The 14,846-nt window shown below is 34.6% G+C and overlaps 3 protein-coding genes across 6 annotated transcripts; all 3 read left to right on the top strand.

The window, feature by feature from the left end:
* Positions 158-3,796, top strand: LOC109362586. Its single transcript, XM_019608474.1, has 8 exons — positions 158-1,707; positions 2,195-2,228; positions 2,354-2,581; positions 2,858-2,947; positions 3,125-3,190; positions 3,283-3,374; positions 3,463-3,510; positions 3,612-3,796. Exons 1-8 carry the CDS (start codon positions 1,334-1,336, stop codon positions 3,727-3,729), a joined length of 1,050 nt encoding a protein of 349 aa, XP_019464019.1. The 5' UTR covers positions 158-1,333; the 3' UTR covers positions 3,730-3,796.
* On the top strand, positions 5,385-10,914 carry LOC109362585 (U3 small nucleolar ribonucleoprotein protein MPP10). Of its 2 annotated transcripts, none has more exons than XM_019608473.1 (13): positions 5,385-6,101; positions 6,266-6,327; positions 6,741-6,852; positions 6,953-7,060; positions 7,180-7,317; positions 7,472-7,540; positions 7,649-7,690; positions 7,842-7,910; positions 8,068-8,139; positions 8,243-8,296; positions 8,382-8,523; positions 8,762-8,827; positions 10,543-10,914. In XM_019608473.1, exons 1-13 carry the CDS (start codon positions 5,388-5,390, stop codon positions 10,545-10,547), a joined length of 1,653 nt encoding a protein of 550 aa, XP_019464018.1. In that variant the 5' UTR covers positions 5,385-5,387; the 3' UTR covers positions 10,548-10,914. The 2 variants fall into 2 exon arrangements, with proteins under 2 accessions (XP_019464018.1, XP_019464017.1); XM_019608472.1 differs by having other exon boundaries at positions 6,950-7,060.
* LOC109362587 lies at positions 11,368-14,619 on the top strand. Of its 3 annotated transcripts, none has more exons than XM_019608475.1 (3): positions 11,368-12,442; positions 12,564-12,617; positions 14,313-14,619. In XM_019608475.1, the coding sequence occupies exons 1-3, from the start codon at positions 11,629-11,631 to the stop codon at positions 14,363-14,365; spliced, it is 921 nt and encodes a 306-aa protein (XP_019464020.1). In that variant the 5' UTR covers positions 11,368-11,628; the 3' UTR covers positions 14,366-14,619. The 3 variants fall into 3 exon arrangements, with proteins under 3 accessions (XP_019464020.1, XP_019464021.1, XP_019464022.1); XM_019608476.1 differs by having other exon boundaries at positions 11,370-12,442; positions 12,570-12,617; XM_019608477.1 differs by having other exon boundaries at positions 11,372-12,442; positions 12,574-12,617.

The following is a 14,846-nucleotide window of genomic DNA, read 5'->3' as shown; positions in this document are numbered from 1 at the left end:
AAAATTTGAAGATAGGTGTATTCTTTTTTGGTCAGTTTAGAGACAAAAGTCACTATAGACCAACATTTTAGGATGCTATGTAGAGACATTTTAGTTTATATTTAATGTGTCGATAACAAATGTAAAATACTACCATACACATTTCATGGCAATTTGATAGTTTTAAATGAGCATTTTTTCCTTACAATGTTCCAAAGGCAGAGGTATTTCATGGCATTGTGGTTGTGAAGTATGAACCGAGCATAATGTTAAAAGAGGAAATTGTTTGTTCTGATCTGTTTATTCTCTGTCATATATCCTGCCTTTTATCTTATCAAGCACTTTATCTCTTTATAATCAAGTCAGGACTCATGCGAAGGAAAACCATTCTTGGAATACATGAAGCATCTTAACTCCAACCATGCCAATACAAAACCCAAATACAAACTGTACCTTCTCTCTGGTCCCTTCCTCTGTCCCATATTTTATATTCCTAAATAAAGTTAAACAAGATTGTTAACCCAATGAAAGGTTCACAGAAACATGCATGTCTTTTTAGTTGGGAACTTGTGAATAATTTAAAAACTGCATATGTATGTGGCAATCAAGACCACAATCAGATTTTGGTTGGATAACAAAAAAAGCTACAAGAAGCTTATGCTCAAAGCACACCATCCTTATTCTTTTTCTCTTTCCATTCTCCCTCTCTCTCTATATATAAACTTTTTACAGTTTTCTATTTACAAAGCAAAGAAGCAAAGCATCTCTTTCTTCTCACATCTTCACACTCTGTGGCTCTGTGCATTGCTTTCTCTTCCAAGTTTTAACCTTTTCTTTCCTTACAGTACATTGCTCCCTCTTTTTTTACCTTTATAGACAGATTAATATTAATAGAGTAGTAAATTTGTCGGTTGTATCTTTCTGTGCACCCAAAGTTTGGAATCTCTAGTATGTTATATAATAGTTAAATCATTACTTAATGTGGTCAAAATGGGTCACCAAGTTCTACTTTTTGGTTCTTCCTGCCCCCAAATTTTTTGAAGTTGTTGCCATTTTGAAATGCATGATAAACCATGTCCACTTTTCCATTAAGCACCATTATTGTTCATTTTGATTACATTAATCAGTTCTCTCTTATATTGGTGCTTCAGTTCAATCAATAGGATCTAGTTCATTGGATTTGATTAGAATTAGACCCTTTTCAAAGTTTCAACCTTGTTTTCTGGGTTCTCAGCTTCTGACTAAGTTCACTAAGAAACATTCCATTTGTTCTTTCTTAAATAGCATAAGCATCCACCTACCTTAACCATTTTACTTTGAGAAAATCTAAAAAAAGTTTCAAAAGTAACACATCATGAGTTCTGTGATAGGCTCTTCCAAAAGCACTTGGAAGCCCATAGTCAGTGCAGATACAACTATCAGAAGTTACTGGATAAACTGGAGGGTTTTGCTTTGTGCTCTATGGCTCCTCTTTTCAGCAATTATTTCATTATTGCTTATATGGAAGTATGATATTAAAAGAAAACCAGTGAGAAATAGTAACAACATTGAAGCAAACAAAGAAACAGCACATACTTTGTATGAGGATGAAACTTGGAGGCCTTCCTTAAAAGGAATTCACCCTGTCTGGCTTCTGGCTTATAGAGTTTTTGCATTTATTGTGCTTTTGGTGCTTCTCATACTCATTGTTACTTCAGAAGGAGAAAGAATGTTGTACTTTTACACTCAGTAAGTTCACATTCCTAATTGTATTTCACTTCAAATTTAAAATGGTATTGGAAATGTATTAGTAGACATGTATGGATAGGATTAGTCTGTTTTCTTTTGAAGCATCATCTAACATTGTTGGTATGGAACATGAAAAAACTGATCTGTGGCAGAAACACAAATTTAAAAACCATATAAAACTTTGAACAGAGTTAATCTCAAACCATAATGGAGCAAGCATTTTTTCAAGATTAAGGGATTTGTATCACTGTGAATTAGTCCTTCTCTTATCTTGGAATGAATTCCTTTACTATCTGTGATAAATGATTTGTGTATCTAGGACAATAACTGCTTTACCTTATTTATTGTGTCAATTGAAGTTGCTGTATTTTATAGAGAGAAGCCTATTTCATCTCTTACTGAATTGAACTTAACACATTATAGGTTTCTTTTCTAGCGTTTGATTATTGATTTCTTTGTTTTGATTTGTTTTTGGTGTCTGAAACAGGTGGACTTTTATTTCAGTTACCATTTATTTTGGGGTAAGTACTTCTATTAAGGGCCTAATAGATGATTTTCTAATTAGTTATGTTACTATGTCTATAATCTACTATATACTTTCTATTCTCTAATGTACTCTTACCATTCATCGCGTTTGATGTTATAGCTGGGAACTTTGTTCTCCATGTATGGATGTTACCAACATCATAAGAAATCTAGTGGTGATAAGGTTGATAATGTGGATGGAGATGCAGAGAAAAGAACTTGTGAAGGTCATTCACTTCCACAGAGTTATAATCCATCAAACCATGAGAAAGGCTTAAGAACTTCTGAAGAACATCATGCTCACAAACCTGCTGGCATTTGTGGTTATATCTTTCAAATAATATTCCAGGTACCCTTTTCTTTCTTTGTATTCTTCAAATAGAAGATTATGAATAACTGTGAATCTATGATGAGCTCATTTTTTAGTATGATGTCCTCTTTTTCACCCATCATTAAAATTATCAACCTAACATCTTACTAATGATTAAAGAGATGGCATTCTTCTTTTCCTGCATTATGTAAACTTTTCTGACTCTTTTATTTCAGTTATATGCTTATAAAATGGGGGTGGTATAGCTTTTCCATTGGACACATAATTGACTTTTTCTTCTTTACTTGTGAACAGATCAATGCTGGTGCTGTATTCCTAACAGATTGTGTATTTTGGTTCATATTTGTTCCGTTTCTAATCAGAAATGATTACAACCTAGACTTTGTAAGCATCATTTATGACTTCCTAAGTTTGTGAATTATATTTTACAAATTATGTTAAAGGTAATAAGAATTAGTTACCTAGCTTGTTACTTTACTTGACTATATAAACATGTCGTTGGAAAACAAGACACTACAATGGAACTAATTCTAAATCTCATGTTGAATACTCATATGGCAGCTAACTATCAGCATGCACACCATTAATGTTGTTTTTATGCTCGGTGACACAGCTTTAAATTGCCTGGTGAGTTTCTACATTTGGTTCCATTTAACTTTTCACTTCTAATGCATAAATATATATATTTGAATTCTTACATTTGTTTTTTCTCTCTTCAGAAATTCCCTTGGTTTCGAATAGGGTACTTTTGCATGTGGACAGTCACTTATGTGATATTCCAGTGGATTGTTCATGCTTTTGTTAAACTCTGGTACAAGTCCCATATTTTTTCAATCACCCACCATGAAATTATCTTATACATCATCCTCTAATATAAGTCTATTGTCCTAAAAAAACAGGTGGCCATATCCATTTCTTGACTTGTCATCCCAGTATGCTCCATTATGGTATGTAGTTTTTTTCTTTGTTGTCATGTTCTGCAAGCCAGACCATTTTTCTAGTGCAGGATATTTTGATGACCCTTTTATGGCTTGTTATTGATCTGTAGGTACTTCTTGGTGGCATTACTGCATATTCCATGCTATGGCATCTTCGCTTTGATAATGAAGCTGAAACACACCGTGTTGTCAACGCGATACCCCGGGTCGTATCAATGTGTCACATGACTTTGGTTTAGGAGTTAGGACTAAACTAGCTTTGATTTTCTGAAAAATATCAATATTATCATAGAAAGAGGGGAGAGGAGGAGGAATATATTGAAGAAGTATACATCAAAGTATATAATGATATTTTTTTCACTTTGGAAATATAGCAAGCAAGGAGAACTTGGCAATTACTTTTTGCCAATACTTTTCAAAGAGACAACATGTATGTAATAAATATGCATTATACCAACTAATCTGAGCAAGTGCTGATTCAACTGGTTCTAGGATTATCATTTAGTTATTCAGCTAATAACGTGGAGCAAACACAATGATCATATAAATAAAGAAGGATAAAAAACAAAGAGAAAAAGAATGAAAAAAAAGGAAATCCATCCAACCATAGATTACTGATATGGATATCGTATATCAAGTTCGTATGCAACTGCAAAAAGTGCACCTAGATCACTTAAGAAGAGGTTAAGTCTTCCACTGACCAATGCACCCAAAGAGGAGCAGAATTTGGAAATAGCTTGTATTATTAAGTAATAATATTAGGACAATCATCTACATTAGTCAATTTATATTGATGATGGGTTTCCAATACTTGCACCCACTCTTGAATGGTATGAGAGATTTCACATGAAGGTAAGATATGATTTTGACTACGAGTTCACCAACAAAGATTGGTGGACACAACACGACGCTGGAAGAGTTCGCACGCTAGACACAACACAATCTCTATATCCGTGTTCATTTTCTACATTACTTCTACCTAACCCTATCATGGGCCTACTATCTGATTTATATAAGTTGGGTGCAAAGTATGATATGATATGTTTCCAGTCTTACTTCTGCCAGCCCTTTTTCATCATCATTAACTTTCTAAAAATAATAATGTATAAATAAAATGTAATGATTTTGTAATATTATGCTCTAAATTATTTCTGATAAAATTAACTACTTCAATCATATTATTTTTATTTCACCAACAATGCATTGGTCTAGTTGTGTAAAGTCTCACTAGATCCCATAAAGACTAAAATGTCAAGAGTTCGATTCTCATAAACGATACTTGTTGGGACGAGCAATCACACGACCTGTAAGAATTAGTTCTCTATCCAAAAGGTAAATATACCTTTGATAATACCAAACAAATATTATTTTTATTTGATAATAAATTTAATGTTCTATTAATTTTTAATATCAAAATTTTAGAAGTATATCAAATTTATATTTGTATGATATTAATGAGTAAAAAAATATAGAATCCATAAATTAAATTAAATTAATTAAGAAAAATAATATAATAATAGCTATAAATGTTTAAGAAAACAATGAGTGGTAAAAAATTTGTGATTGTAAAATTTTACTTAGCTTTAATAAAAAATTCCTATAGGTTGTGTTTTTTCCCCACATATATGTCTCTAAAGATCAACCCAATACTTTTGTTGAAGAGACCCCATGGTTCTCTAGTTATATGTATTAAATCACAAGTTTATTCACCAAGATAATTTTATTATAATAATGTATGATTATGTAAAACTCTTAATTAACAACGATGATTTAAAAATCAATATCAATATTTAAAAATAATAGACATGTTTCATAATTTGAAATTTTAAACATGATGTTAAGTGTGTTTTATATTTTACTTTATAAAATACCATAACAAAACTCATATGTACATAACAACTTTTGGCTGGACTAAAACCCTAAAACCCATTCAAAGAACACACAGCATCCCAGCCATGGCGAAACCAAGCGACGCCGGCATCGAATCTTTACGGCGCTTGAAAGAGACGGACCCACCGTCATTGCTCGCACCGAACCCGTCTCTATCTGAAACTGCTCGTGCTGCATCGCAGTACCTTTTCTCCACACTCAGACCCTTCTCTCGAAAATCGCCACTTGACAATCTATTAGTTGATGGATTCGACGCCGAACAGATATGGCAGCAAATTGACCTTCAATCTCAGCCTCTATTGTCCTCTCTCCGCCGCCGTGTGAAGCAGTTGTCTAAAAGTCCTGAAGAGATTATTAATCAGCTCAAGGCTGCTTCTGTTGGTGGCGAGAAAGCGAAGACGGAGGAGACGAAGCTGAATGTGTTGGACGAAGAAGAAAGTGATAGTTTTGATGAGGAATTGGATGAGGAGGATGAAGAAGGTGTAGAAAAGGAAAATGGAAAAGAAGAGGAGGAGGAGGAGGATGAGAGTGAGGAAAGTGAGGGAGAAGAGGAGAAAGGTGAAGGTGGTGGAGTTGAAGATAAGTTCTTGAAAATAGATGAATTGACTAAGTACTTAGAGAAGGAGGAAGAGAATTTTGAGAACGCTGAGAAAGACGAGAAAAGTGAAGATGACGACGATGATGAAGAAGAAGACGATGAAAGTGATGAGGTCGGATTGGTTTTTCATATGCTTCATATTATATTGCATATAAATGTCCACTATTTATTATCTATTTTTTCTCTTTATTCTAATTCGGATATTTGTTGAAATATTGATAAGGTTCAGTGCTTGTTATTTTAGTTTCTGATTCATTAATTCTTATATTTATCTAGGCTGGTGGTTTTGACTTCGACGACGATGATGATGAAGAAGAAGAGGACACGGAGGGTGCAAGGTGTTTGTTCTCGTCCTTCCTTAATTTAATAGAATAAAAAGGAAAGAGGAAAAAGTTTTGGATATTCAAACATTTTATGCCTGTGACTTAAGTTATTGACTTGTTGGTTATATTGCTAAGTCTATAATTTTACTTGTGGGTTATACACAAATAAAAGCTTTAAATTGCTTATTTTCAGTTCGTTTAATGATCTATGTGCCTCATATAACCGTAGGTATATATTTGTATGTCTTATTCTTGGATAACACTCTTTGCTTGCGGTAAGGTGTGATAAATGATAATGATATCAAAACATTAAAGCCACAGGGTATTGGCATATAGTAGTAGTACATATTGAAATGTGATTTTAATGTTTACACTTGTTTCGTACCATCACGATAGCATTGTCTTCATTATTCTTCTGTTGCTTTCAGGTATGACGACTTCTTTGGAGGTAAAAAGGAAAAGGGCTCAAAAAGGAAAGCCCGGTTGCCTCAAGATTCTGAAGATTATGAGGATGAAGATGACATGGAACTTGATGAACAGGTATTGCATTATTTCTACTTTACATACATTTGACGAGGAAAGCAATTTATTTTTAAAAAATAAAATTTCATATTCTCTTGTTTACTCATGTATGTAGAAGACAGGGATTGCTTCTACCCATGAAAAGGAACTGGAAACTATTCAATCGAAGATAGAGCAGATGGAGAAATCTAACTTAGATCCAAAAACATGGACCATGCAGGGCGAGGTAATACAGTAGTGAACAGTGCCTTATTTTTTCTTAGTCAACTTATTTGTGGGCTGCATTTGTAACCCTTCTTTGTTAATATGCTAATAGAAGATTATTAATTGTTGATTTTATATCAGGTCACTGCGGCAAAGAGACCCAAGAACAGTGCATTAGAAGTTGATCTGGACTTTGAGCACAATGTGAGACCTGCTCCTGTAATCACTGAGGAGGTTACAGCTTCAATTGAGGATATGATTCAGAAAAGGATCACTGAGGTAGATTAATGTGCTGAGTGACATGGTTTTAGATTTATACTACAATGCACCATGCTTTTTACACAACAGGCTTACATGTAATGCACGAGATTTGAATACATACACTCACACTAACATTATATACTCTTTCTAATTTAATTTATCTTTATTGTAGGGGCATTTTAATGATGTTCAAAGAGCTCCCAAATTGCCATCTAAAGCACCCCGGGAAGTTAAAGAATTGGTAAACCTTGTGATTTACTAAAATAAATATAGTCTGAGGTTCAACTTCTTGTTTATCTATACTTGTAATTTAGCTAACTTGCACAATTCATTTCCATGATGAATACAGGATGATAATAAAAGCAAGCAGGGTCTTGCAGAAATTTATGAGGTCTGTATTTCTCGAATATGTGTTGTATCATTGGAAACCCTCTTCAACTTCCAATTTCTTTCTTCCCTTTACTAGTTCTCATTTCTCGATGTGCCATCTTTAAAATTGTCCTCTACTTGCAATTCACCTTGATTTTTTTTCTTGTTTACAGCAAGAATATGTTCAGAAGAAAGACCCTACTTCTGCTCCACTTTCATTCAATGATGAACTACATAAAGAGGTGCAAGTCTTGATTGTTTCACTTTGTTTCTTCATCTATTACTCTACATCGTTTTCCTCATGGATGATGAAACACTAGCTCAGTATCTCTCTTCGGGCAGTGTAGTCATCCTTTTACACTTTTCATTGTACACTGAATCTTGAGGGTTTGTGATCAGGCAAGCATGCTGTTTAAGAAAATCAGTCTGAAGCTGGATGCGCTTACTCATTTCAACTTCGCTCCAAAACCTGTATGACATCAATGTTAATGTTTTCTCGATAGACAATATGCATGACATATACATAGTTTTTTTCTTCCTGTTTTCCTTATTTTCCTTGTGTTGCTCCGGACAGGTTATAGAGGACATGTCTATTCAAACTAATGTGCCTGCTCTGACAATGGAAGAAGTAAAGAGCTATGATCCTCTCAACTTTAATTTCTGTCTCTTCCATTTATTATTTACTCACAATGTCATATACTTTCTGTGGGTAGATTGCACCTGTGGCTGTTTCAGATGCAGCTATGCTGGCTCCTGAGGAGATCTTTGATGGCAGGGGTGATATTAAGGAGGAAACAGAGCTTACAAAGACAGAGAGGAAAAGGAGGAGAGCTAATAAGAAAAGAAAATTTGAAGGTATGATTGTTTATGCTGTGGAGGGTATCTGCCTACTGCCTGGTCCATGATGCCATACAGACGATGATGTTCAATAATCAATACTTCTTTACATGTCGATATGCATAGCTGCTTACCATATATATAATAGTTCTAGAAGGAAAGCTACCCAGTATTTTATTCTTTGCCTGACATATTGTCTCTGGAAGAGAGCCTCTCATTTGCTTTTCATTATTAACTAACAACTTTATGGTGACAGCTGAGACAGTGAGAAGGCAGGAAAAGAAGGGACAAAAGGATGCACCATTGCCTATCCAAGTTGACGGTAATTTCTTCATATCTTCGTGAAGTTATATGAAACAATATATACTAATCTCAATTCTATTTTCTTATTGTGCCACAAAAGTTAATTTCTCATCAATGACCAAATCCTGTACAGAAAATAAAATTACATTTATTGCACCGGCTGTTCTATTCTGAAATGCGGTTATCCTGTTGTCTTTCTTGACTTTTCTGTGGCATTTTAAAACTAGGGAGGGTGGTGTTTGCTAGTTTTTCTTTATGATTGTCCGGGAGGTTGGTTATATATAGATGTTAACATTTTACAAAATTGATTTCCCGACTCACTAGGTAGGAGCCTCGTGCACCGGGTCACCTATTTATTTTTATTTTTCCTGACTCAGCTCTTATTATGTTTTGGTAGAAGATGCTCCTCTGTGAGTGGATCCTTCTTTTTCTTTTCCTACGATAGATGTTGCAGAGGCCAGCAGAACATAGAGATTTTACGTTGACTTAGTACCCCTTAGATTGGTAGTTCATTGCAGTCTAGACTGTAGGTAGTCACTTGTGGATAGCGAAGGATAGCGGTCGACCCCAAAAACACTATTGCGGGATAGCGGGATGACCACTACAACTAAGGAAAAAATATAAGTAATTTATATCCTAAACATATAAAATGCACAAAGAAAACTTAAAATACACAAAATTATGTTTATATCCTCCACATATAAATATACAAATACACCAAAAACATTAAAAATATAAGTAATTCATACTCTTTATGTTTTAAAAAGAAACTCACAAAAGGAAGGGAAGGGGAAAATAAAAGGAAAACAAAAAAAATATAAGTAATACATTAAGATGAAAGTGTTGACATGTAAAAAGGGAAACCAAAAATAAAATCACAGAAGGGGCAGAGGGGAAGGGGGAGACGAGAAGGGGGAGAAGGGGGAGAAGGGGGAGAAGGGGGAGAAGGGGGAGAAGGGAGGAGAAGGGAAGAGAATAAGGGGAAGAAGTGTCACATGACCTTTTTTTCGGTTAGTAGTCATGTGTCTTCTTAAAAGAAACAAAGAGAGAGGAGTGTTTTATAAAAAAACCCTAAAAAACCAATGCCACGTAATAAAAAGTAAGGGCAAAATTGACATTTCCCATTAAATTAGGGTTCTTCAACCTGAAGTGGGTTCTGCAGTGGGTTCTGGCCCATGCCTCTGCTGAAACTCAAACCGCGACGAGCGCGGCGGTCAGCCGCACCACGATATGCCATTTCATCGTGGGGAGGGACGGACGGAAACCTCCGCTATCGCACAGCTATAACGTGCGATCGACTAGCCAGTCTAGACTACTGACAAATTTAGAAATATTTTAGTAGATTGTGGCTACACCTGGATTTTGACTCCATCCTTGTCTGATTACAACTGAGTATATTGGATATCATAACCCAACCAAAATTTTTTTCTGTCAAGTGCAGATTGTTGTAACTTGTAACCAATTGAGATGAGATGGCCGCTAACTGTGTGGAATTAGTCTAGCCAAATATTGGGGCTTTGGAAGAGTTTATGTGGAGTGTATTTTGGCTCCATGAGATCTAATGAAAATAGCCCGACTTTCCTTATTTCAATTAGCTTATCTGAGGAGCTCATAAAAAATAAGTTCTTTTAACTTACTGAATAAGCTATTTACCCAAAACGTCCTTATAGTCTAATTTTTTTCTTAAGTATAACATGGTCGCTTCTCAAGTTGTTTGTCCCTGGATCTTTGCAGGTTAAGAACAATGAATATTTATAACATTTATTTACAGAAGCTGCAAAACATCATAGAGTTCAAAGGGAATCAGTGGCATAGAGAAAACAATGAAGGATGATTTCTTGTTGGTAACCATTATAAATGAGCAATGCTCGTCATGCGTGTTGCAGTGGCAGTTGTAGAGGAACATGAATGCACTATTCACTTAGCCCTTCCTATAGATCCCTGTAATTTTGGTTATGAAATTCACTCTATTTATTTGCTTACAGTGCTACTTGTCATAAAAGCGTGGATGATGTTTTATGATGTGCAACTTTTGTATGATTAGTTTTTTTGGGTACAAGTTTTGTATTATTTATATAATAGGCATGAGAGTCTAGATTCTTTTCATGAAATCTATTTGGTAGTAAAAGCTTACATATCATAAAATGAAGTGAAATAGACAAAAAATGAAAAACATTGAAGACTTTAAACTTATACAATAATTAAATGTCCAACTGCATCTCGGATCACTCGTCAAATTCTTCCTCACTAAAAATAAGAGGAGACTATGCACCCAACATGTTAAGTGCATCAACACATTCATTCATAATAATAAAAAAGTCAGGATTGCCTAATTTATGAGTGCGTTTCCTTCTGTTTAAGGTTAGGTAGTTGATCACGCATAGTGTAATGTTTCTATGCAAAAATTTAGATAAAACGCTTGCTCTATATTGTGAATTGTTACTTCCATGTCATGAAGCAACTTTACCATATTCATTATCATACCAACCCAAAAAAAGTTAGTCAAAGCCAAGCAGAATTTCAAAAGCTATCAAACTGACCACTAAAATAAAGTAAACATAACAAAAAGTGAAGAAAAACCCTCTCACAATTCAGCTAGATTCCTCCACACATGTGAATAAAGCTACACAAAATCATTGCCAGGGCCATAAACTGATCCAACATCTAAACTAACCAAGCAAAGTATCGTACTATCATTACACTTCCTCCCATCACTTATTTTTTCTATCTCACTACTTTCACTCAGGGTCAGTATTATCCATTTTCAAACAAATCATTGCCATAAAATTTTCCACTTTCATCTCAATCCCTTCCACAACTATGCCCAAACTATTCACCAACATCTATCTCATTCTATTAGCATATCTCATCTCACTGAGTTCCACTCATGCTAACACATGCAGATCATATTGTGGCAACATAACCATAGACTACCCATTTGCAATCCAATATGGGTGCGGTCACCCTGGCTTCCGTGACCTCCTCTTTTGCATCAATGACGTTCTCATGTTCCACGTAAGTTCGGGCTCATACAGGGTCCTAGACATAGACTATGCTTATAATGCTCTCACCCTACACGAGCCTCACATGTCAACATGTGACAGACTCGTGCTTGGTTCCCGAGGCAACGGGTTCACGGTGGAGCCATGGCGAGCACCTTACATGAACCCAACAAGCGATAATGTGTTCATGTTGATAGGTTGCTCGCCACGGTCACCCTTGTTCCAAGGTTTCCCTGGGAAGCACTTGCCATGTAGAAATGTTTCGGGCATGGGCTGCGAGGAATACTACGGGTGCCCAGCCTGGGATATGATGGGCCATAAACGGGCTGAGTCATCATTTTTTGGTTCGGGCCCACCCGAGTGTTGTGCTGTGGCATATGAAGCTATTAAGGGTATTAATCTCACCAAGCTTGAATGTGAAGGGTATAGTAGTGCTTATAACGTGGCACCTTTGAGGGTTGATGGGCCTAGTGAATGGACCTATGGGATCCGTGTGAGGTATTCAGTTCAAGGGAGTGATGAATTTTGTGGGGCATGTGAAGCAACTGGTGGAACTTGTGGGTATGGTTCAGATGGGATTAGACAAGTGTGTATATGTGGGAACTTCAATTCAACGTCCAATTGTGATTCAGGTTAGTGAAAAAATCATGCTTTGGGTTTCTTATTCATTTCTTTAGTATCACACAAAAAAAGTATAATGGCTTTTGATATTTGGAAATCAATGTTAATATAGAAGTGATCTTCCTAAAAATGTTACAGCTAGCTTATCATCAGGAACAAGGCCTATGAGGATGGAAATGTTTGCAGGTATGTGCTTCACTAAAATTTTATATGCTAGAGATTTAGTCTCTCAAATTTTAGAATATGTAAAATGGATTTGAACTCTGATTGGATTTCAAATTAATTCTTAATATACTGAACTTTATATGATGTGTGATTTAATCCATACCTTCAAAACAATTGTATAAAAAGGATCTATAGTTTGCTTTATATTAAGTGGTATTGTCCATGCAATTTTACCACTTTAGACTACAAAATATCATTGCATATCCAAAACAAAGTTTAAGTTCTTTTTACCTAATTTTTAAATTCAGAAACTAAATCATTTTTTATCTTCCATATTTTCCTTGTATCATTTCTTATCTACAACTGTATTTTGAATAGTTCTAAGATGGTAAGGGTACCAGTCAAAAGATTAAAATGTTGTCTTAGATGATGCTTGTAGGAGTATTTATTAGGGGTGACTAGTTGGCGACATGCAAATCGGAGTTGATTAGCAAACTGCTATGAATTATTGCTTAAACAAAAAATAAAATTGAAGTATATTAGATCATTTTTTTAAGGATTTAATATGTGTATACTGACAGTGTAAATGATTTTTACACTGTCAGCAAATCTCCACCATTCATTTATTTGCTAGTATTGACTTTCAAACAAAAGTATTATAAATCAATGGTGAATGATATACTTATACTGTCAGTGCATAGATTTTAATCTCTTTTTTTAATGTGTGTCATGCTATATATAACATTTATGTAAGCATCAAGTTTATGGTGACGACTAACTTGTGAACTGCAAGTTAGTTCATTTTCAAGTGAACTATTTTTTAGTCGTTGGATCGAATGGTTCATAATCTCATCTATCAAAATCGTGACCGATTATCATTATTGTTTAGAAGTAGCGATACTAAAGTATGACTTCTGTGAGGCATTTCGTCACAGTTCAAAAGTCGTGATACTGAAATATGACGCTTGTCCAAATTGACCAGAAGCTGTTATAGGCATCTAGAAGTCATGATATGTCATCACGACTTATATACTGACCAAAAGTTGTATTACACCATGATGACTTCCATTCAGAAGTCTTATGTGTCATCATAACTTCTATACTGACCAGAAGTTGTATTACATTATCATGACTTTCATTCAGAAGTCGTTATGTGTCATCACGACTTATACGAATAGAAGTTGAATTACTCTATCACGACTTCTATACTTAAGTCGTACAATGTTACCACAACTTCTAAAAGATACACATAACGATACCTGATAACCAATTTCATCAAACGACTATAAAACATTATTCTTCCAAGATAACTAATAATATGCAATTCGCATATTAGCTATGCCCCAAAGTTTATATGTCATTTCTTAACCAACATTTATGCAAAAATTTCAGCTTGCTTGAGATAGGTAGCCAATAACAAATCTAATATTCTATCCATCACAATTCACAAGCATATTCTTGTCCCTCATCAAATTCAAGGAACCAATTAAGTTACCTATTACCTCCTTTTGTTTTTTGCTTTTTACTAAACTAACTATTCCTTTAACAAAAGTATTTTCCTTTACTCGAGTGATGCGTATTTCCCTTTAGTCTCATCACCTTGCCACAGAATCAAATAAACTTTGCATCAGAATAATTGGCTCTTTATTTTATTTGTCCATAACTATTTTAGCATAACATTTGACAAGTTATCTATTTGTAACTTTATTATGGCAGGATTGTTGACGTATATTCTGCTACTAGTATGGATGACAACCAACCAGATTTAAAAATTATGTTATTATAACATGTAAGTTTATCATCAATTCATTATGAACCGCGGGTCATGTTTTCCACATTGTAAATGTCATTTGTTTTTGCTGAAGAACGTGCACGTACAATTATAATGTAAGAGTTTTGGGTTGTTCATTAATTCCATATGAAAGACTTTGGAAGCTTTGCTTATTCAAAAGCACATATATGTATGGTAATCACGAGTTATCTTGCACTATTATTTATCTATCTACCTTAGTTGTCTTTGTAATCATGGTATTCTTTCCTTTCTAACCCTCAACAATTGATTGAGATACTCTCATTGTTCAAGTACTCACATAATTTACTTACCACTCTTGGGAAAGGTTCACCTTATTGTAAAAAAAACAAAATCATGTGATTACTTGAATATACAATTTTTTTATGTACAAAAACAAAATCAACCACACCCATAATTTCGCTGTGATGGGTTTATTATTTTCTTATTAATAAAATCAC

The sequence above is a fragment of the Lupinus angustifolius genome, chromosome LG12, assembly GCF_001865875.1.
Source record: "Lupinus angustifolius cultivar Tanjil chromosome LG12, LupAngTanjil_v1.0, whole genome shotgun sequence".
Lineage (NCBI taxonomy): Eukaryota > Viridiplantae > Streptophyta > Magnoliopsida > Fabales > Fabaceae > Lupinus > Lupinus angustifolius.
The sequence above is the reverse complement of the archived record's forward strand: the minus strand, read 5'-3'. Positions and strand labels throughout refer to the sequence as shown.

Coding starts and splice junctions, on each gene's coding strand:
- LOC109362586 (XM_019608474.1), top strand. CDS start 1,334: ATGAGTTCTGTGATAGGCTCTTCCAAAAGCACTTGGAAGCCCATAGTC. Junction 1,708..2,194: donor ATGTTGTACTTTTACACTCA/GTAAGTTCACAT, acceptor TGTCTGAAACAG/GTGGACTTTTATTTCAGTTA. Junction 2,582..2,857: donor TCTTTCAAATAATATTCCAG/GTACCCTTTTCT, acceptor ACTTGTGAACAG/ATCAATGCTGGTGCTGTATT.
- LOC109362587 (XM_019608475.1), top strand. CDS start 11,629: ATGCCCAAACTATTCACCAACATCTATCTCATTCTATTAGCATATCTC. Junction 12,443..12,563: donor AACGTCCAATTGTGATTCAG/GTTAGTGAAAAA, acceptor TTCCTAAAAATG/TTACAGCTAGCTTATCATCA. Junction 12,618..14,312: donor GAGGATGGAAATGTTTGCAG/GTATGTGCTTCA, acceptor TTATTATGGCAG/GATTGTTGACGTATATTCTG.
- LOC109362585 (XM_019608472.1), top strand. CDS start 5,388: ATGTACATAACAACTTTTGGCTGGACTAAAACCCTAAAACCCATTCAA. Junction 7,061..7,179: donor CATGGACCATGCAGGGCGAG/GTAATACAGTAG, acceptor ATTTTATATCAG/GTCACTGCGGCAAAGAGACC. Junction 8,297..8,381: donor CTGCTCTGACAATGGAAGAA/GTAAAGAGCTAT, acceptor TTCTGTGGGTAG/ATTGCACCTGTGGCTGTTTC.